This window comes from Dendrobates tinctorius, unplaced genomic scaffold, assembly GCF_039654945.1.
Source record: "Dendrobates tinctorius isolate UK_male_01 unplaced genomic scaffold, ASM3965494v1 ptg000083l, whole genome shotgun sequence".
Classification (NCBI taxonomy): Eukaryota; Metazoa; Chordata; class Amphibia; order Anura; family Dendrobatidae; genus Dendrobates; species Dendrobates tinctorius.
Window position 1 is genome coordinate 23,211,637 of NW_027361751.1, and position 22,747 is coordinate 23,234,383.

Consider the following 22,747-nt stretch of genomic DNA (forward strand, 5'->3'; position numbering starts at 1 on the left):
CACATTAAAGGGGTTTTCCCACGAACTAAAGTTCGTTTTAAAAATTGTCTGTGTTTGAAAGTGTACTGAGCATACCACATCTCCTGGGCAGGGGAAGAAGCAAAAGACAATACTAACATTACAGCAGGGGATCACAGAGGATTAATTTTGTGAGGTAAAATATTTTACCTGAAAAAATGTATCCTCTGCAATCTCCTGCTGTAATGTCAGTATTGCCTTTTGCTGGTCAGACACACACAATTTTTAAAATGAACTTTCGTTTGTGGGAAAACTCCTTTAAAAAGCAAATATCAACGTCAACATGGCTCCTCCTAAACAGTACGCCAATGACAATGACAGGAAAGCAGCAAAGGCACAACGAAGACAACAACGGGCAAATGGGACTCGAAGCGCAATAGCATCGCTGGGACAAAAAAAATGCATATAATTTAGAACAGTGACAACGTGTGGAACATAGACCAGACTTGGTGGCACGTGTCAAAAGTGCGATCTGCCACACACGCATATTTTATGCCCCCATCGTGACATTACCGCCCTCCCGATGCGATAGCATCAGGCCTCCATCTAGTAGGAGAATAAGTCTCTGAACCTGAGGATTTATCTAATACCGGCCTCGCCTCTGGACCGCCCTGAAATAAGTATCATGTGTATGGTACAAGATGAGATCACGCTGCCCAGAATTTGAGTAATGGGTCACCTCTAGTAGCCACCGATTGGACATATGATGTTTTCAAAAGATAAGGTCCACTGAAGAACCACAAAGTAGTAGAGAAGATCTAAGGATAAGCAAGGAGATATAGGGATGAGCAATGAGGCGCCAAGGCATCATTGTATCATCGGTGGGGCCAATTCCCAATGACTAACTGAATGAAGGGGTCTTCAAAACTGATTTACTAGAATGAGACCTACAGACCAGTGCATAGCTGTGTGGTTAGAAACTGCGCAGACAAAAAGGCACATGACTATGATGGGAAACCAATCCTTCAATCTCAGAATCGCTGAGGTTCCCAGATACTGGACCCATACTGATCCTAAACAAATAGAAATATCACTTTAAGGTCAAGTTATTAGAGCAGAGATACCTTTCAGTGGATCACCTTTTACTGGAGCGTCAGGAATATTGAGAGAAAGTGGAAAAAACATATGACTGGAATATATCAAATAAGATGCATCTTTCCTTGTTCGTTCTTCTCTTTATCATGTTATGGTTCTATGCTATTACATAGAAGTATTGTGTGGGAGAGATGCCGGGTGTCCAACAGAACCTCACCTATTTGATTTCCTGTTTTTGGTGGTATGGTTTCCAGAGCTTAACTTATAATAGCTTAAAGTGGACCTAATTGTTTCTTATTCGTATACTCATTGCTAGGTGTCAACGTTTCTGATGTCAAGGGAGCACATAGCTATACATCGGCACGATGTAGGCATCCAAAAGCCAGGGGGAATCGAACATATTTTTCAACCAAGCGGAAATCACTCTGTTAGCACCCGAGAATGCTCAGATAATACTTTATCCCAGCATGTTCACTCATCACTAATATTAACCAATATGATTTACCTGTTCATCGTACATAAATGTTACTTTTGGTAACAGGAGGAATGTGTCACAATAGGGTTATCAGGAGGCACCTACCTTAATTTCAAACTCATGGCAATGCCGGACTCTTTTTCAGGAGAGCATAGGGAAGTATCATGGCTGCTCTCGGTGTTCAGCGAGACTGAGTCAGACATACGGGATGGTGAGGAACAGTTGCTGTTGTTCTGATTACTGTTGTGGGTCACTTCGTCTGACAAAGAGTCTGCATCTTTAATATCATCTGAAACACAATAAGTTAAAACATTTAGTCTCGGGAAGACGTCCAAGATTCCAGCGCCGGAAGATTAGTGCACTTCATCCAATTTCAACGAGGAAAGCAGAAAGATTGAAATGTAACACAGCCAAGTAAATCATTATTAAGTATTAATGACAATGAGAAGTGATCTATTTATGTTGGCAATTATCAACAGTATGATGAGGACCCAGAGGTCTGTATATCCCAAGTAAAACCGAGAAACGATCACAGCAAAAGGACCCTGCAAACACAGCCAAAATCCACCTAATGCTAGAAACCCAGAAGAGACAGCATGTGCTTTGCTCATTATCACCTTTCTTGTTGTTGCTCAGCGCTACGACTTTAGGTTGATTCATGGATGTCTCAATAAGTGGCGGCCGCATTTCTGCCATCTTCATTTCCTCATCATAAGACAGATCTTCTGACTCCTGCAGCACAGAAACGTTGCCCTATATTAGAGGGATGATCATCGTTAAATACGTTCTACTTTTAGGACAGTCCCTACTTGTTACAACGGTTCCGAGACAGTAAGTAGTTATTGAAGTGTCTCTTTGTTAGGACCCCTAGTAATCAGCTGTAATCTGTCAGCAGACCTGTCAGTAAGTGTTTTGTTTTCCTACAGGGACACCACAGGGGAATTTGAGAATTTCAAATGGCCCATCCAAATGAATGTCTCGTGTGTAATGCAGGACAGGACAGAACTCCAGAATGGGAGAATCTTTCCTTTCCACTCTGGTCAAAAGAAGAACATCCTGAAAAGTTGACCCCCTGTATTACGTTAGAATTCCCTGATCGGGAATATAATTATTTTTTTTCTAAGATACACAACCCTCAAAGTTATTTTCTGTCCAAAACATGATAGTATATCACTAGCATATTCCGTCATTTGCTAATCAGTTGCCAAGTCCCTCATCAATTAGCTAGAACGTGCCGTTAGACTTCATCCAGTGGAAGACGTGCCACAAAAATGCTGAAGTGGGTCTTGGATCATAACAGATAATAAATGTATGATTGCTTTTGGGGATCCAAATCCTGGGACCCTTACAACAACATGCCAGCCTTCTGTGGGAATGGAGTGGGAATGCACATGCACAACCTCTGCTTCACTCACTTCCATGGGTCTAAGGAAGTGGTAGTGTGCATGTGTGAATGCCGATCCAGTCGACAGTGACTGGAGCGATGGTTATGCGTAGAAGACTTTGGGACCTTGTTCTTGTAATCTGAACCATAAAATTGATCTTGTAGCCAAGTGATAAGTATGTTTCATGGATTTATAGTGCCGGAGGAGCTGAACAGATTCATGTGTAGTTATGTGAGAAAAGATTCCGTATAAGCTGTATTTTCATCATTTAAACCTCTGCTCCATCTGGGATTCTCAGTCCAGTGGACGTTCCTGTGACTGACAGTCATCCCTGTATGTATACTTATACAAGGAAAACTGTCCATCACTGATAGGACCGCCCACTGGACAAAAAAACCCCTAAACAGCATAGGTTTAAAGGATAAATACACTGGTTATACAAAATCTTTTCTCATAAAACTCAGGTGCACCGAGAGGTGGAGTGGGGTCTGCTGATGCCACCAGAGACTTCTTCAGCTGGATTTGTGTCTGAGGAATGGGACCCTGATGGGGCTCATTATACATAGAAAGAGAACCAGGATGGGGCACATTATCCCAAGAAGGGGCCCAAATAGGGCACATTATCCAAAAAGAGGCCCAGGATAGGCAACATTATAGCAGGAAGTGGACCAAGATTGGGGACATTACCCCCAGGAAGGGGACCAGGATAAAGCTCATTATACCAGAAAGGGGCACATAATCCCAGGAAGGGGGACATTATACCAAAAAGGAGGCCAGATTGGGAGACATTGATGGGGCTCATTATACATAGAAAGGGAACCAGGATGGGGCACATTATCCCAAGAAGGGGCCCAAGATAGGGCACATTATCCAAGAAGGGGCCCAGGATAGGCAACATTATATAGGAAGGGGACCAAGATGGGGCTCATTATACCAGAAGGGGGCACATTATCCCTGGAAGGTTGCAAGTATTGGGGACATTATTACTTGAATTACTTCCTTATTATGTATCATCCTCTCTAGTTATGCATGGGGTGGTCCTTTACTGTGTTGTTATATACAGTGCTGTCCCATTATTAATTTTGTTATATATACCACCGTTCCTTACAGAGTGTATTCTTGTTGTTTTTGTTATTCACAGTGCCCTCATTGCATTATATAGCTAACAAGATAGGATGGTATGTAATATATAACGAAAGTCAGATATGCAAGGGACGGTGCTGTACATAACGAGAGGGCACTGTAATATGGGACGGCAATATACAAAATGAGAGGAGACTATGTAAAAGATAGGTTGGTTGCCATAAAAAGAGGGAAGCAGAAACACATTTCTTGTGCAGAGGCCCCAAGTTGTCAAGTATCCGCCCCTAACAAAGCTATACATCAATCTAGTTTGCTCCCCATGCTGTATAACATGCTGCCTGCAGATTACAGGTTCCCTTTAATGTGTATGACCAAGAATATCCCAAGAAACAATAGTTCTGGGAGGAAATCACAGAGGTCCTGGGCACATTTTGGGTTTGCCGGTATCATTACATCACCAGCATTGTAATGAGAGTACTTAAGATATCCATAGACTGTTAACAGCTGGAATTTACAAAGAAACAACAGAAAACCGTTTTTCAGAATGAATTAAAACAACGATTTCCTCCTTTGATGAGAATTCATTAGAATATGACACGGTGGCCCTCAGGCGCGCTGTGTGCTCAGTCAGTCGGGATAAAAGACAAGTTCAAAGCCCATTACAATGAGCTTGTGTTAGAAGTAATGAAATGCTCCATTATTCCCTAGTAATATAGGTAAAGTAGGTGACTCACGGCCGAGCGATCATCCTGTGAACAACTCGGGAACAACTTTAAACACCTGGTTAGAATTGGAAGATGTCACCAATTGATTTGCCGTATACAATTTACGTGGCACTGGGTGTTCTCTGCACAGTTATGGCCTCCAGGACATGGGGATAGAGGGATATTCTAAATGGTGATATATGGCGCAGTAGGTGCACACGGGCCATGATTTGGATCCGGTCATCATTGAGCATGGCAGTGTAGACTCATCGTGACATCGGGGTCCGTCATGATACACATACCTCAAGGGTCTCGTCATGGTTCACAACAGTTTTTGCATTCCAGAGATTTTTGGTGAGATTAGTTGGTTGGGAGTTTCCTGTGATGGTCGAAGGCTCTGGCTCGCAAGGTTTTTGTATGCAGTTCCCCACAGAATTATTTTCTTTTTCTTCTACATCACTTTTAGCTAGGACAGGTTCTATAACCTAGGTGTACCCAAAATGAAAAAGAAAATAATAAATTCCACGAAATCATTAGGAGTGAAAACATTTATTTTGCCTTCAGTTACATCCCTTGCACACCACTTGGCTTTACCAGAACAGACTGGTCATATACTCGCTTGTTGAAAAAGGGCGATGATCAGTATATGTGCACAGAACAATCGGTAATACAATCGTTCTGTGCTCACAGCATATCCTATTATCGGCAGCACATCTGCTTACACAGGACGATGCGCTGACGAAAACAATGATTTTTAAGCTGGATTAAGAATCTTTTAAAGATTAGTGTGTCATCTAAATACGCCATTAGGGACCATGAATATACCCAAATTACATATGCATGTTGAATTTTCCCAGAAAATAGTCCCTAGCTATAGGGGACTATGTAGTGCCTTATATTTTTCATGAGGTTTTATCTTATGGATTTACAATTAAAGGGTTGTCCAATCTTTGGAAGCTTTCCTCTATTCATGAAATAGGGGGTAATATCTTGATTACTCGGGGTCCGAATGCATTGCAGCTGTAATCATTTTTAATGAGATTGCTAGAGGTAGCCGAGCACAGCGCCCAGCAGGTCTTTAGCTCTCCCATAAGAATGAATGGAGTGACAAAGCGCATGGTTGACCATTGCTCTAGTCACACAACATTCTTTACAGTGAGTTCTTAGGATCAGTAGGGGTCTCAGTGGTCAGACCCCCTGTAATTGGGAAGTTAGCCCTATCCCACTAATAGTGTGTACATACTTCAATGCCCCAAAAAAAAAAACCCAAAAGTATTCTAGGAGCGATACCTTTATTGCCTAACCAGATTTTTTGGGGCATAAAAGTATTTACTTTTTTTCGAGCTAACACAGTACCACAATATCATTTTAATGTACACCATTGATGAGGTATAACTTTCACATTTGAGAATACCCATGCAAACCTCTCCAAAAGCCCACTCACATCAGAAAAGCACCTTTTTATGTACATCAGACTTCTGTCCCCTTATATCTAAGCTTGTCAACTTCAAAAGGTTTCTGGCCAAGGGAATAACTATAGTGGGCGCAAAGGTTGAAACTGGGGAAGGGATCCAGGGGGACAAGAGAGGTCCATTTCGCCCTTATGACAAGGCCAATTGTATAAAAGACCAGTAATATTTGTAGATTTTACATTGAGGCCAACAAGTTTCACGTTACACCATTGCTTCAGCGCATATCTAAGCCATTGTGGAGAAGATGTATCCAGCACTCATCAAAATATTCCAGCAAAAAATTATCATTTCTTAAATTAATTGAAAATCAACACTACAAAAACGTAAAAAAAAAAATAATGTGTGTTGATGTTGCTTTTGTCTTCCTTATGTCATGTTTATTACCTGATGTGCTCTCATTTATCTGGCGCCGTTTCTTTTTTGCTCCTCTGTTCCCTCACAAATGTAAATCTAATCATTTAAGCCAAATGTGTGTGGTCATTTATTCTTCTCTATTAGAGTTCTCTGGCTGACCCCGTATATTTGGCTTATGACGCGCCCGAGGGGCGGTGGGATACTCGGTACCGAGCCAGTTATTTCTTCAATGGGAAATGTCAAAGTGGCAGTGACCCGATCCGTGACCTCAGGCGGTCATGTAAAAGGGGAGTATTGATTAGGGATAAAGTTTATGTAGTGATTCGTGACGCCAGTTGGAGTGTTCGACTGTAGTATAGCCGGCACTGCAGATGATCCCTGGGGGAGTAGATGGTGATGGCAGTGCAGATGTTAAACCCTCTCCAACCAGGGCCGACCCCCAGAGATTGTGATGGAAGTAGAAGGCATGGAGTAATAAGGCAGGAGACCAGAAAAGTCACTTTATCGTTTACTGTAGTTCAGGTGCAGTTCAGAGGACATATTACAATTCTCACCAGGTTACAATCTGCTCTGGAGAATGGGAGTTATCTATCCCTGCTGTGACTCAGTGTAAGCTTCCTGCTATTCTAATCCCTTCAGGGAACAAGCTTTCCCAGAGTTTGAAACTTCTAGTATAGCCTCTACTCACTGTGTATTCCTCCTCTGGCAACTTGCAGCCTGGATCCTTTGTGAAGCTCACGTTCCTTCTTGTACAATCCTCACTGATCCTAGTTTGCTGCTGTAATCCCAGGGGAAACACTGCACTGTTGCTGTATGAACTCACAGTCTCTCAGCTTACCACCCTACTCTGAAAGCATGGATGGCCTAGGGGCTGATTCCCTGATGCTTCTTAATAGCTTTACTCCTGGAGGGACCACATGTCATCATGGCTGCCAGGAGCGTTCACTTCCTTCTTCACTGAAACAACTCACGACTCCTCCCCCTCGCAGTTAGGGCATGTCTGCAAAGCTCTAAGCTCCAGACAAATGAGGGAGTGAGGCAAATTGTGTGTGTGTGTGTTGTGGTCTCTAGCAGAGAAAGCATAACTACCATTGCTCACAATACACATGCAAAACAGTACATATTTAACCCTTTTGTGGCAATAAAGACGCATGGTGCCACACTTACGGGTCCAGATTCATATATAGGGAAGAGGAGGCCATATCTCAAGAATGCAGAGGCCCAGGAGCAACAGAAAAATAATGCCAGACTCAAGAGAACTGCGGCATTTACAGCAGGGGTTAAAAATTACATATTTAGGGAAAGTGAAAGGTCCTCTTTAAGAAGTAAATTAGTGGCTGGATTATGTTTGATGGAGGATCCTGAACAAAACACTTCTCAGAGGCAGGTAATCCCTTATACTCACTCAAAAATTACAGAAGTGGTCACAATTGACTTAAAGAAGTTGTCCACTACTTGGACAACCAGCCTTAATTAAAATGTTTAGCCCCGATAAAATAATGAAGCTTATACTCCCCTCCCGGCATTGTTCCCGCAGTTTCGGAAGTCGCTCTCCCCAGGGGCTCTCGTGCGGTGGTTGTGACAGGTTACGCCAGGGCCCAAATCAGCACTGGCATCACTGTCCATGCCTTTGAACGAACATGATGAGGAAGTCCAGGATCATCTGGCGCCATCACGTGTCACAACACCGCACTAGACCCCGGGGAGAGCAACTGCCGACAATGTGGAAGTGGCAAAAGCACAGGATAGGGGAAAAATCTTTATTATTGTATCGGTGCCAAACATTTTGATCAAGAAGGGGTTGTCCAAACAGTGGACAACCCCTTTAACTCCTAATAAATTCAATAGAAGACACAAACAGCCAAAAGTTAATTAGATAAAGTCAAAAGCATAGGTGGCCACTTCCTACCCGAGAGAAGGTCATGAGCTCATTCATTTTATTTCTATAAAACCATTAATTCACTGTCATTTGTAGACTAGAATTAGGTTTTGCTAACACCATATTACAAGCAAATCACCTTTACTGCGTGAAGAGTGTAATTTCAAAGAACAAGTTACCATTTTGTAAGCCATTTGCATTTGAATACATCTACATGGATTGTTATATAAGGGTAATCCCTACAAACGGTATCCGAATATACGCCACCTTTATGCCTGTGTCCTTCGTGTGCTGCTGTTGGGCTTCATTTTGCTTCATTTCCTTATTGGCTTCCTCAGCCTTCTCTTCATCTTTCAACCTGTGCACTATGGTCTGTACGGTTTTCACCATGTTCTTCAGCTCATCGGGGTATGGTGTTGGATATCTCTTCAAATTTCCCTCCTGCAATGAAGAAAGAAAAAAAAAAACAATCTGATTAATGTCTGACCTAACAATAAAGGGATATTCTCAAGTTTGGAATTTATTCCATAGCCATGGAATAGAGCATAAATTCCCGACCTCTGTGGGGGGGGGGGGGGTGGTCCAGCCACGCATATTTTGGAGATTTTCATCCCTAAAAGCACTGCAGAGTATTTCCAACATATGGCCCATAGATGAGCTCCATATGGCAGCAAGTAGATACTTCCATACAACAGATCTATAGGGAATTCCTTGTGTCACCACAGCTCAGCCATGTCCATAAGGAATAAACCTCAACATATAAATGTTGATAAAATACCTGGGTCCATCAAGTTCAACCTTTCTCCACCAATTGTGCATTTTGTCACTAAGTTAACTATAACCAACAATGATATGTGTATTAAAGAAATCGTGGTGTAAATGCTGCTGTTTTCCCTTTGATCCTGCTCCTCTCTGTTCCTGAGATACGGTCCTCTCTTCCCTGTATAAAAAGCTAGGGTTTTTTTTATTGAATTGGGAGTCATCCTCAAAACTCTTCTTCTTAATGGCTACACCCAGGTGGATAAAAGGTCTAGAATGGCTGCATTTGCAGTATATAATAAACAGGACATATTTATAGCAAGTGACAGGTCCGCTTTCTTGCAGTCACTAAACAGAGAAAGTTCTAAGATCTAGTGATTCCATCCTCAATGAATCTTATATACATACAGTACATCAGACCAAGACAGCCGTGGACCATACAGTGGGATTCTATGGGGGTGAACATGGGGACTCTATGGGGGTAAACATGGGGACTCTATGGGGGTGAACATGGGGATTCTATGGGGGTATACATGGGGACTCTATGGGGGTATACATGGGGACTCTATGGGGGTATACATGGGGATTCTATGGGGGTATACATGGGGATTCTATGGGGGTAAACCTGGGGATTCTATGGGGGTAAACATGGGGATTCTATGGGGGTAAGCATGGGGATTCTATGGGGGTAAGCATGGGGATTCTATGGGGGTAAGCATGGGGATTCTATGGGGGTAAGCATGGGGATTCTATGGGGGCGAACATGGGGATTCTATGGGGGCGAACATGGGGATTCTATGGGGGCGAACATGGGGATTCTATGGGGGCGAACATGGGGATTCTATGGGGGCGAACATGGGGATTCTATGGGGGCGAACATGGGGATTCTATGGGGGTGAACATGGGGATTCTATGGGGGGTGAACATGGGGATTCTATGGGGGGTGAACATGGGGATTCTATGGGGGGTGAACATGGGGATTCTATGGGGGTGAACATGGGGATTCTATGGGGGTGAACATGGGGATTCTATGGGGGTGAACATGGGGATTCTATGGGGGTGAACATGGGGATTCTATGGGGGTGAACATGGGGATTCTATGGGGGTGAACATGGGGATTCTATGGGGGTGAACATGGGGATTCTATGGGGGTGAACATGGGGATTCTATGGGGGTGACATGCAGCACATGGGGAGGCTATGTGGGTGACATGCTGCACATGGAGAGGCTGTATGGGGCTCATGCTGTACATGGGGAGGCTGTGTGGGGATCATGCTGTACATGGGGAGGCTGTGTGGGGCTCATGCCGCACATGGGGAGGCTGTGTGTTGCTCATGTCGTACATGTGGCGGCTGTGTGGGGCTCATGCCGCATATAAGGAGGCTGTGTGGGGCTCATGCCACATATAGGGAGGCTGCTTGGGGTGCATGCCTTATAAAAGGAGGCTGTGTGGGGCTCATTCCGCATATGTAGTAGGCTGTGTGAGGCTCATGTTGTATATAAGGGGCTGTGGGGGGGTGCAAAGATAAATAGGGGGTATCAGCATACTTAATTATGCTCAATATTAAGTGATACAATTAATATTAATAAATTAATATTGAGTAGAATTAATTTCAAGCTATTAGTTTGGCCCTCCACAACAGTCATGGTCTCTCATGTGGCCCTTCAGGAAAATTAATTGCCCACCCCTGACATTGATAGTGATACACAGGAACTTTTCTGCACCTGAGCCGTTTAACTTTTTGTTATAAAAGTAGAATATTCGGTGTAAATATGACATGTTTCCCTTTGCTTTTACAATAAAGACAATAACAGCAATCAGGGCTGTGAAGTCCAAGCTAGTTTTGGTTGAAGTTGTTAAAACCTACTTAAATTGTGAAAAAGATACAATCCATTATTAGCATTGGTTCATTAATTGATCAACTTTCATAGGAATTTACACAAGTTTAGAAATGGTAAGAATATCTATCAGCAGTAATACAGTGATGTTACCATAGAAAATGTACTAATGACAAGTCCATTAATGAAGCAGTCAGAGTGTGGGACCTTGGATTCGTAACGCCACAGCTCTGGTACCAGGACCTATACGGATGTACAATGGCGGTTTCTACAAGTTAATGTTGAATACTGACCCGGGCTGGAACGTCACGCTCATCCTTGTCGTCATCACACTCAAAGGCGACCTGTGCCCGCTGCTTCCTCTGCTCTTCCCACAAAGATGGGTTAAAGCTCTCATTGTCTGACGAGAAGATGACTGCAAAAAACACACAAGTCCCCATTACACAAATTGGCTCAAATGGCACAAATTACAAAGTGGCGCCGGCATTATGAGAACAACATGCTTAGGAAGTCGTGATTAGTGAAAATAGATGAAATGATGCCTGTGCAGAACATCGGGGATTGTTATCTATGGTAATTAAAAATGGAACTAAACTACTTAAAAGTTTGATCCTGTACTAAAAGTGTCACTGTATTATAGGTTATCTCTGAGTGCTTAAAAGGAACCTGTCTGTTGATTTATTCTGCCCAAGACACAGACGGCATGAATCAGAAGTACGCAAGTAATGTGGATCTAGCAACTACAATAATTGGGGTGAATAAAACATCACATTTATTTAGGACATTAAAACCAGGTAAAAAATTAAAATCCTGATAAATTTAAAAAAAAATCATCTGGTCTACAGGTTTCGAGCAAGCAGCTCTTAGCCTTGACCTCGAAACACATAGCCTCTATGTCTTTTTTTCTTATTCATCATGGTATAATTCTCCTCTGCTTTTAATGTTCTAAATATATGTGATGTTTTAGTCAACAAAATTTTGGCAGTTGCTGGATCCACATTACCTTCCGTGCTTCTTTTCACCCAGAAGCCAGACTGGAGTTTCTTTGCACCCAACCAATGATGGAAAACCTCATATACCGGTGAGCTGATGTTGCTGCCATTTTTCTGTACTCAACATCAATCAGAGCGTAGCCGTGTAATGCAGGTGACCGAATGCTGCGCACAGATAACGCATGGCAGGTACAGTCCGTGAACGATATAATTCTGTTTAAATACAATAGTAATTTACAGTAATGCTAAACAGTTGGTGATAATGACAAGGCAAATCAACAATAAACCAAATAACAATACGAGTGAAATAGTAACGAGAGTTCTTCACTATATAATACGAATGTCCTCTTCACGTAGGTGGTACGTCCATTCATGGGAGTTACCACATAGGTTCTTGCTTTAACTTCGGCCATAGCGGAGGTCACCGGGTTTTCCCACTAGACACAAGTCTTTCTGACTAAATCTATTAAAGCTCGTTGAGCCTCCCACCCACCATCTGGCCCCCTCCCCCCTTGCTGTCCTCACCCCAGCTCACCCCGATGCCTTATGTTATACATGGAAGTGACGGCCCTGCTGACTCAAGCTGTCATTCTGCAATCGCAGGCATGCCTCTCTAGTCATTGTGCCCTCGCAGATCATCGCTGCTTGAAAGTCGGTTAATGTCCCTTGGGCCTGAAGCAGACAGGACTGGGGCTTGGATCTTGACAGACGAAGTCTGGTGTTTGGGTCTTGACCGGCGTATGGCGTAGGTCTTGGGCTGGACTGTCTTAGTCGGAACTCTGGGTCTTCCTGGACGTAGTCAAACTGGCCTCAGCACCAGCCCTGATCCGCGTCTGCTCCTCTCTCTCTCTCTTAGCGTCAAATCTGCCTGCAGTTTGGTGTGCAGGGTTTTTATATCCTGGAACTCTGTCCTGCGAGTCACCTGACCAAGTCAAGCATACGAAGCTGCTCCCCCTGCAGTTCTTCAGGTACAAATAGGTTCCACCTGATTGCGCCCGGCCAGCAGATGGCAGTCTTACCTCACTATGGTCACATTCCGCAAGGGTTCTTCAGGGGTATCACTGCTTCCTCTTATGATAGCAGATAGATATATTGTTCTATGAAAAGCTCCGGTGTTTCAGAAAAAACAAAGTTTAAAGACCTGGCTGACGACCATAGTGAGATGAGACTAGTCCAGGGCTGCCCCATGCCAGCTTCTCCCAGCTGTGCTCCAGGTGACTTGATAGGTCTCTCTCACAGGCCTGTCATTCACCTAGAGCAGTGCGGGAAGAAGCCGGCCAGGGTGGTACCGAACTAGTCTCATCTCCCCCAATAGTCCTTGGCCAAATATTTTCTCTGAAACCCCAGAGCTTTTCAGAAAATATATCTGGCTGCAATTGTGCAACCATGCTGTGATTCATGGTGACCGGTGTTTGCACAACATGAATTGACTAATGGGTTTCCTTTAAAGAGAACTGAATTGCATATGACTTTTACACTGTCTGTCACATTGGAGCTCCACAAAAAAATGTTTCCTTATTACTGGGCTAAAATCATCCACACAGTCATACCACTACTTCCATAAGTAAAAATGCACTGACGGGCGCTCATTAAATCAGCAATATTCGATCTTATAGTCCACTATAATTTAGGTGCCACGTGACATAAATATGATACTTGGATTAGGTGCACTTTTATTTCAATAGGGTGAAGAATAGAGGAGAAGGGGAGAAGACATCCATGGCAATGCTTCAGAAAGAAAAATAAACTATCCCGGCTCATACGTTTTTGAATTTGTGGCCAATTCCACCAAAAACAAACAAATGTTGATGTAATGTATCATACTTGCACGGCATACATGGAGACCCGTACCCCTCCAAAAATTGACATTTGAAGCTTGAGATACAAATCATAACCACAGATACAAAGGATGCATTATAATAAGGTAATAGTAAATCTCATAAATTCATATATATAGGGAGCACAGTAGCTCTGTGGTTAACACTGTCGCTTTGCAGCGCTGGGGTCCTGAGGTCAAATCCCACCAAAGGCAACATCTGCAAGGAGTTTGTATGTTCTCCCCGTGTTTGAGTGGGTTTTCTCCAGGTTCTCTGGTTTCCTCCCACACTCCAAAGACATGAATTTAGGCTGTGAAACCCAATGGGGGCAGTGATGATAAAGTATGTAAAGCGCTGTTCAATTAGTGGCGCTATATAAGTGAGCAAAATAAATAAAATAAATATTCACTGCTGAAAAAAAAATAAAGTGAACACTTAACCCCAAGGGTGGTTTGCATGTTCATGACCGGGTCAATTTTTACAATTCTGACCACTGTCCCTTTATGAGGTTATAACTCTGGAACGCTTCCATGGATCCCGGTGATTCTGACATAGTTTTCTCGTGACATATTGTACTTCATGTTAGTGGTAAAATTTCATTCATATAACTTGCGTTTATTTATGAAAAAAAAAAACGGAAATTTGGCTAAAATTTAGAAAATTTCGCAATTTTCTAACTTTGAATTTTTATGCCCTTAAATTACACAGATACGGCACACAAAAAACTTAATAAGTAACATTTCCCACATGTTTACTTTACATCAGCACAATTTTGGAACCAAAATTTTTTTTGTTAGGAAGTTATAAGGGTTAAAAGTTGACCAGTGATTTCTCATTTTTACAACACCATTTTATTTTTACGGACCACATCACATTTGAAGCCACTTTGAGGGGTCTATATGATAGAAAACACCCCAAAGTGACACCATTATAAAAACTGCACCCCTTAAGGTGCTCAAAACCACATTCAAGAAGTTTGTTAACCCTTCAGGTGCTTCACAGGAATTTTTGAATATTTAAAAAAAATGAACATTTAACTTTTTTTCACAAAAAAAAATACTTCAGGTTCAATTTTTTTTATTTTACCAAGAGTAAAAGGAGAAATTGGACTGGAAAGGTTATTGTGCAATTTGTCCTGAGTACGCTGATACCCAATATGTGGGGGGGGAACCACTGTTTTGGTGCATGACAGAGCTCAGAAGGGAAGGAGCGCTGTTTGACTTTTTCAATGCAAAATTGGCTGGAATTCAGATCGGACGCCATGTCACGTTTGGAGAGCCCCTGATGTGCCTAAACAGTGGAAACCCTCCACAAGTGACCCCATTTTGGAAACTAGACCCCCTAAGGAACTTATCTAGATGTGTGGTGAGAACTTTGAACCCCCCAGTGCTTCACGGAAGTTTATAACGCCCGGGCGTGAAAATAAAAAAATCGTATTTTTTCCACAAACATGATCATTTAGTCCCCAATTTTTTTATTTTCCCAAGGGTACCAGGAGAAATTGGACCCCAAAAGTTGTTGTCCAATTTGTCCTGAGTACACTGATACCCCATATGTGAGAGAAAACTACTGTATGGGCGCACGTCGGGGCTCGGAAGGGAAGTAGTGACGTTTTGGAATGCAGACTTTGATGGAATGGTCTGCGGGTGTCATGTTGCCTTTGGAGAGCCCCTGATGTACCTAAACAGGGGAAACCCCCCACAAATAACACCATTTTGGAAACTAGACCCCATAAGGAACTTATCTAGATGTGTGGTGAGCACTTTGAACCCCCAAGGGCTTCACACAAGTTTATAATGCCCGGGCATGAAAATAAAAAAATCATAGTTTTCCACAAACATGATCATTTAGTCCCCAATTTTTTTATTTTCCCAAGAGTACCAGGAGAAATTGGACCCCAAAAGTTGTTGTCCAATTTGTCCTGAGTACGCGGATACCTCATATGTGGGAGAAAACTACTGTATGGGCACACGTCGGGGCTCGGAAGGGAAGTAGTGACGTTTTGGAATGCAGACTTTGATGGAATGGTCATGTGCGCTTGGAGAGCCTCTGATGTGCCTAAACTATTGAAACTCCCCACAAGTGACCCCATTTTGGAAACTAGACCCCCCACGGAACTTATCTAGATGTGTGGTGAGCACTTTGAACCCCCAAGTGCTTCACAGAAGTTTATAACGCCCAGGCGTGAAAATAAAAAAAATCATATTTTTTTTTTCCACAAAAATGATATTTTTGCCCCCAATTTTTTATTTTCCTAAGGGCAACAGGAGAAATAGGACCCCAAAAATTGTTTTGCAATTTGTCCTGAGTAGGCTGATACCCCATATGTGGGGGTAAAACACTGTTTGGGTGCATGGCAGAGCTTGGAAGGGAAGAAGCACCATTTGACTTTTTCAACACAGAATTGGCTGGAATTGAGATCCGACGCCATGTTGCATTTGGAGAGCACCTGATGTGCCCAAACAGTGGAAACCCCCAATTCTAACGCCAACCCTAACACACCCCTAACCCTAATCTCAGCCCTAACCCTAGCCCTAATGGGAAAAAGGAAATAAATACATTTTTTTAATTTTATTATTTTTCCCTAACTAAGGGGGTGATAACGGGGGGTTTGATTTACTATTTATGGCGGTTTTTATATTTGGCAGCTGTCACACGCTAAAAGACGCTTTTTATTGTAAAAATAGTTTTTGCATCACCACATATTGAGAGCTATAATTTTTCCGTATTTTGACCCACCGAGTCATGTGAGGTCTTATTTTTTGCGGGACGAGTTGACGTTTTTATTGGTACCATTTTCGGGCACGTGACATTTTTTGATCGCTTTTTATTCCGATTTTTGGGACGCAGAATGAACAAAAACCAGCGTTTCAAGAATTTCTTTTGGGTGGTGCGTTTACACCGTTCCGCGTGCGGTAAAATTGATAAAGCGGTTTTATTCTTCGGGTCAGTACGGTTACAGTGATACCTCATTTATGTCATTTTTTTATGTTTTGGCGCTTTTATGCAATAAAAACAATTTTATATAAAAGATTATTTTTGCATCGCTTTATTTTGCGAGCTATAACTTTTTTATTTTTTCTCTGATGATGCTGTGTGGTGGCTCGTTTTTTGCGGAACAAGATGACGTTTTCAGCGGTACCATGCACATTTATATGCGTCTTTTTGATCGCGCGTTATTGCACTTTTTGTTCGGCGGTATGATCATAAAGTATTTTTTTTGCTTCGCGTTTTTTATTTTTATTTTTTAAGGGGTTCGCTAAAGGGGTTAACTAATGGGACAGTTTTATAGGGCAGGTCGTTACGGACGCTGCGATACCAAATGTGTGTACTTTTATTGTTTTTTTTTTCTTTGTTTCCAAAAAATGAATTTATTAGGGAATTTTTTTTTTTTAAATTATTTAGCTATTTTTGTTAAAATTATTTTTACACTTTTTTTTTTTTTTTTTTTTTAACTATTAGGTTGTCCCAGGGGGGGAGATCACTGTCCTGTGACAGATCGCTGATTTGTCACATCACAGATCACTGTGACAGATCAGCGATCTGTCACAGGCATTGAAGCAGACTTCCTCTTGCCTGCGCTTTGCATGCACTGAGGAAGCCAGCTCCCTGCAGGCCCCCGAAGGTCCCCGTCGCCATCTTGGATCCGGGGATCTGCAGGGAAGGAGCCCCCCGCACATTATGCTGCCGTGGGGCTCAGGGAAGCACGGAGGGAGCCCCCCTCCTTGCCGATGCTTCCCTTTAACCCCCGATACACCGCGATCGTGTTTGATCGCAGTGTGCAAGGGGTTAACGTGTCGGGGCGGTCCATGACCGCCCCTGACACATTGTGCCGGGTGTCAGCTGTGATAATCAGCTGACACCCGGCCGCAATCAGCGGCGCTCACCAAGTGGGCGCCGCTGATCGCTGTGACGTACTATCCCGTCCCTGGGAATTAAGTCCCAGGACACATGGACGGGATAGTACGTCACATGGCAGAAAGGGGTTAAACAACACAATGCAACGCCAAGTCAATCACACTTCTGTGAAATCAACCTGCCCAGTTATGAAGCAACACCGATTGTGAATCAATTTCTCCTGCTGTTGTGCAAATGAAACAGACAATAGGTAGAAATGATAGGCAATTAGCAAGACAACCCCTATAAAGGAGTGGTTTTGCAGGTGGTGACCACAGACCATTTCAGTTCTCATCCGTTTTGGCTGTTTTGGTCATTTTTGCATTTTGTCATTGCTATCACCTCTAGAGATACTGTACAGTAACATGAGGCAGTATCTACAACCCAAAGAAGATGATCAGGTAGTGCAGCTCATCCAGGATGGCACATCAATGCAAGCTGAGGCAAGAAGGGTAAGCTATGTCTGTCAGCACAGTGTCCAGAACATGGAGAAAATATGAGGAGACAGGACAGTACACCAGGAGATGTGGAGGGGACCATAGGAGGGCAACAACCCAGCAGTAGGACTTCTACCTCCTCCTTTGTGCAAGCAGGAACAAAAGGAGCAGTGCAAGAGCCCTGCAAATGACCTCCAGCGGGCCAATAACATCCATGTGTCTGCTCAAACTGTCAGAAACAGAATACATGAGGGTGGTGTGACAACCCGACATACACAAGTGGGGTGTTATGCTTACAGCCCAAAACCGTGCTGGGCGACTGGCATTTTCCAGAAAAACTAAGATTGGCAGATTCTACATTCGCGCCCTGTGCGCTTCACAGATGAGACCAGGCTCACACTGAGCACAAGTGACCGAGTCTGTAGATGCCATGGACAACATTCTGCTGCCTGTAACATACTCCTGCATGACTGGTCTGGCAGTGGGTCAGTAATGGCATAGGGAGGCATTTCTTTGGAAGGCTGCACAGCCCTCCTAGCCAGAGGTACCCTGACTGCCATCAGGTACCGGGATGAGATCCTCAGACCCATTGTGAGACCATATGCAAGGGCAGTGGGCCCTGGATTCCTTCTGATGCATGACAATGCTAGGCCTCATGTGGCTGAAGTGTGTCAGCAGTTCCTGCATGATGAAGGCATCGATGCTATGGACTGGCCTGCCCACTGCCCAAACCTGAATCCAGTCGAGCACATCTGGGACATCATGTCTCGTTCCATCCACCAACGCCACGTTGCACCACAGACTGTCCAGTAGTTGACTGATGCTTTAATCCAGGTCTGAGACTAGATACCTCAGGAAAACATCCGTCGCCTCATTAGGAGCATTACCAGGTGTTGTAGGGAGGTCATACAGGCACATGGAGACCACACACACTACTTGGCATCAATTCCTTGTCTTGAGGCATTTCCACTGAAGTTGGATCAGCCTGCAATTTGATTTTCTACTCGCTGAATATATTTCCAATTCCACACTTCCATGGGATATTAATTTTGATTTACATTGATCATTTTTGTGTTTTATTGTGCTCAACGCATTCCACTATGTAATAAAGATTTGCAACTAGAATATTTCATTCAGTGTTATCTAGGATTCTAGGATACGGTATTTTAGTCTTCCCTTTATTTTTTTTTTTTAACATTGCATGTTCCAGAGTGTAGTGTCTCAGTGGAAACTGGGCACCTGTTCTGAGAAGTAGTCAAAATACAGATTATACAAGAGAGAGCTGCTCTCTGATGTTTTTTGTCCATCTGGTAGAGAATGATTAATCTGCAAGGTAAACATCTAACATTCCTTTCTGTGGTGGCAGAGAGATCAAATGCAGCAAATTATTATCCAGAACGAAGCACAATTCTAGGACTGCTCGAGCGTGAATGGTATCCAGCTGCCTACAAGAACAACAAGACCGGCCCACGGAGCAATATTCACAAAATACAAAATCATTTACTATATCTGTACATTAAAGGGGTAGTCCAATATATTACATTTATGGCATATTAACAGGGTATGCCCGAAAGGTTTAGTAGATGCTGATCCTACTTATGGAACGGCGCATAGCCTTTATTAGAGAGGAGGTCGGGATTCTCATTGCTTTGCATCAGATTTCTGACCACTGACGAAAGAGAGAAACGGGCCATAGCTTCAAGGTAGAGCCAGGTCCCATTGGTGGAACAGGCATCTACTATACATTTATGTGATGTCCTGTGGATATGCTATAGGTGTAAGAGACGAGAATGCCCTTCAAACCAACAAAAACATTAAATGGGAGCCTCTCATGTCAAAAAAATACTAGTTACTGGCCCCCCCCAAAGCCCAGCCCAGTGAGCAGTAGCTGTAACTGCACCCCGACAATGACTGATAGCCGGCTCTACATGGCATCAGTGTTGTGGCAGCTCTCAGTCATGTCATGTCCGGGGTGTGGTTAAAGATCTCTACTGAGCGGTGACTGAAGCTGCGCGGACCACGCCTCTTTGACTAAAAGCCAGAGGCTGCCAGGAGCAATAAAGTTCATTGCCTCTAGGTAGCTGTGTCTTCAGTGCGGTCACACAGCTCTTGAACGTTATTAATTTGCAAACTATCCCCATATCTGCAGGTTAATTGCATTTCGGGACATGACAGATTTCCTTTTAAGCAATGAAGTTTGTACGGTCCAAATGCCATATTTATAAAGTCCCTATGTTCTTTTTCCAAACACATACTCGTTGGAGATTTAAAGGGGGTTTCTAAGTCATGCTGAAAGTGACATTCCTCAATAGACATTTTCAATCTGGCATTGCCAACGCCCTGTTGGGTACAGTGCACCAGTGTCATTTTTGGCAGAGTGAAGACCATTTATAAGTACAGCATTGGGGGGATTCGGAGATCCCGTTTAGGGCCCTCATCTATTATTTTGGGCAGAGAAAAGCTATGAAGAGCTGCACTCATTCAGGAAGACCCAATATGTCTGTGTGCTATAAAGACTATATATTGATTACTGTGTAATGCCTAGTTTTCCCTGTGGTGGCGCTGAAGAAAAACCAAACACTTGGACTTGGTGGCCCCTCTGATTCCAGCTGCGAGCTGAATCTCTCTGCATAGAGGACTCTCATAAGTGTCCCATCAGAAAAACGCAGATAGAAGTGATATGCCACATGCACAGCTTGTTTTTGCTGTTACAAAAAAATAGTTTTTTCTTTCTTTCTTTTTGGAAAAAATAAAAATCTATTGAAACAGAAAAACGCACAAACAGAAACTTTCTGAAATGGACATGAAATTATATAGTTCTGTAAATATCCGTTTTTTACATTTAATAAAAAAAACCTTAAGAGAAATAAATTTAGAAATGCTTGTAAATGGAGCAATTGTGATCACGACATTATAGAAGCAGAAACCAAATGGTCCTTACTGTCATCGGTCCTTGGTTGTTGCGGGAACATATAGTTAGTTAAGACGGTTTTCTGGGTGTCCGGGTCCGTCTCTTTCTGCAGTGGGATGAGGGGCTTGGACTGAAAAACAACCAACCTTAGTCAACACTTTCCCTCATAATAACGTGCAATCACTACAGTAGTAACTGTGGTGACGGTCGATTAATTAAATAATGAATGTAAAAATCACCCACATCTGACTTTATAATATTCTGTAAAATATTTAGATGTAGATAATTTTTCTTATAGAGTTCCTGCTCATAACAGAAAATTGTGACGTGTATTCAGCCTCACTGAGTCAACACTTTGTAGGACCACCTTTCGCTGCAATTACTTTGGTAAGTTTTTTGGGGTGGTAGCAGTATCATGCTGTGGGGATGCTTTTCTTCAGCAGGGGCAGGGAAGCTGGTCAGATTTGATGGGAAGATGGATGGAACTAAACACTGGGCAATCCTGAAGAAAAATCTTTTAAAGGCTGTAAAAGACTTGAGACAAGGGCATAGTTTCACCTTCCAGCAGGACAACGACCCTAAACCTACTGCCAGAGCTACAATGTATGGTTTAGATCAAAGCATATTCATGTGTGTGAATGGCCCAGTCACAGTCCCAGACCCAAATCCCATTGAGAATCTGTGGTAAGACTTGAAAATTGCTGTTCACAGACGCCTCCATCTAATCTCACTGAGCCAAAGAAGAATGGACAAACATTTTACCCTCTAGATGTGCAAAGCTGGTAAAGAAATGGCTTAAAATACTTGCAGAGAAAGTTGGTTCTACAAAAGTATTGACTCAGGGGGACTGAATACAAATGCACGTCACAATTTACAGATTGTGTTGGTATATCACATCAAATCCCAATAAAGAATTTAAATTTGTGAGTGTAACGTGAAAAGATGTGGAAGCGTTCACTTGGTATGAATACTTTTTCAAGGCACTGTTCACATATGAGGCTATTGAGTTTTGGGTCAGGAATAGAGTTGAGCGAATATGTTCGGAATCGGCAGCCGAATATGAATTTGCCATTTTCGTGCCATATTGTTACCATATTGGTGCCGAATTTATGTTTGATGATTGGTTACGAACATATTCGGTCATTTCTACAGGCAATCGTAATTGTAACCGAATCTTGAAAAATTCACTCAAGTCAGGAGACCTTGGAGGCCAGTCTGTACATCTCACTTGTGTCACATATTTCCGTATCAAAGTCTAAGGGCCCCATAGACAGAGTAAAGTCGGCTGAAGCCGTCAACATCGATGGGTTTGGTTGACAACCTAATGTTTACGGGGGCGCCTGCTGACAGATGCTCGAGAGAGATGGCGATCGGACAAGTCCAAGTGGAAGTCGGCCGACATGGAGATTAGCAGAACAATTGGCCAAAGCATTGTTCGGCCACAAGTCATCTAATGTGCATGGCAGCCTAACTCTGTAAACAGAGTCTAAATGGGAAGGTCTGCATTGCATTTCCCACAATATGTCTATCCTACTAACAAATTAACTTAATAACAATTAACAATTAATGCAATCAGCACCGGGAACCCAGCTCCGATTAATAACGTACCCGGAGCTGCCGGCATTGGGTCATTATTCGGAAGGTGTGTAGATGAATAAATCCCTCATTGTCATCGTTATACCGATACTTT

The 22,747-nt window shown here is 42.9% G+C and overlaps 1 protein-coding gene across 5 annotated transcripts in view; it reads right to left on the minus strand.

The window, feature by feature from the left end:
• ERBIN (erbb2 interacting protein) overlaps nt 1–22,747 on the minus strand; it is a 251,664-nt gene that overhangs the window by 23,795 nt on the left and 205,122 nt on the right. For 4 of the 5 annotated variants that reach the window (XM_073584218.1, XM_073584219.1, XM_073584217.1 and 1 more), the window contains 6 exons: nt 21,088–21,187; nt 11,297–11,418; nt 8,673–8,846; nt 5,003–5,185; nt 2,146–2,281; nt 1,634–1,817 (listed from right to left, as the gene is read on the minus strand). In XM_073584218.1, coding sequence (XP_073440319.1) covers nt 1,634–1,817; nt 2,146–2,281; nt 5,003–5,185; nt 8,673–8,846; nt 11,297–11,418; nt 21,088–21,187 — 899 coding nt within the window. The remainder of the gene's footprint in view (nt 1–1,633; nt 1,818–2,145; nt 2,282–5,002; nt 5,186–8,672; nt 8,847–11,296; nt 11,419–21,087; nt 21,188–22,747) is intronic. The other variant, XM_073584220.1, reaches the window with a different exon arrangement.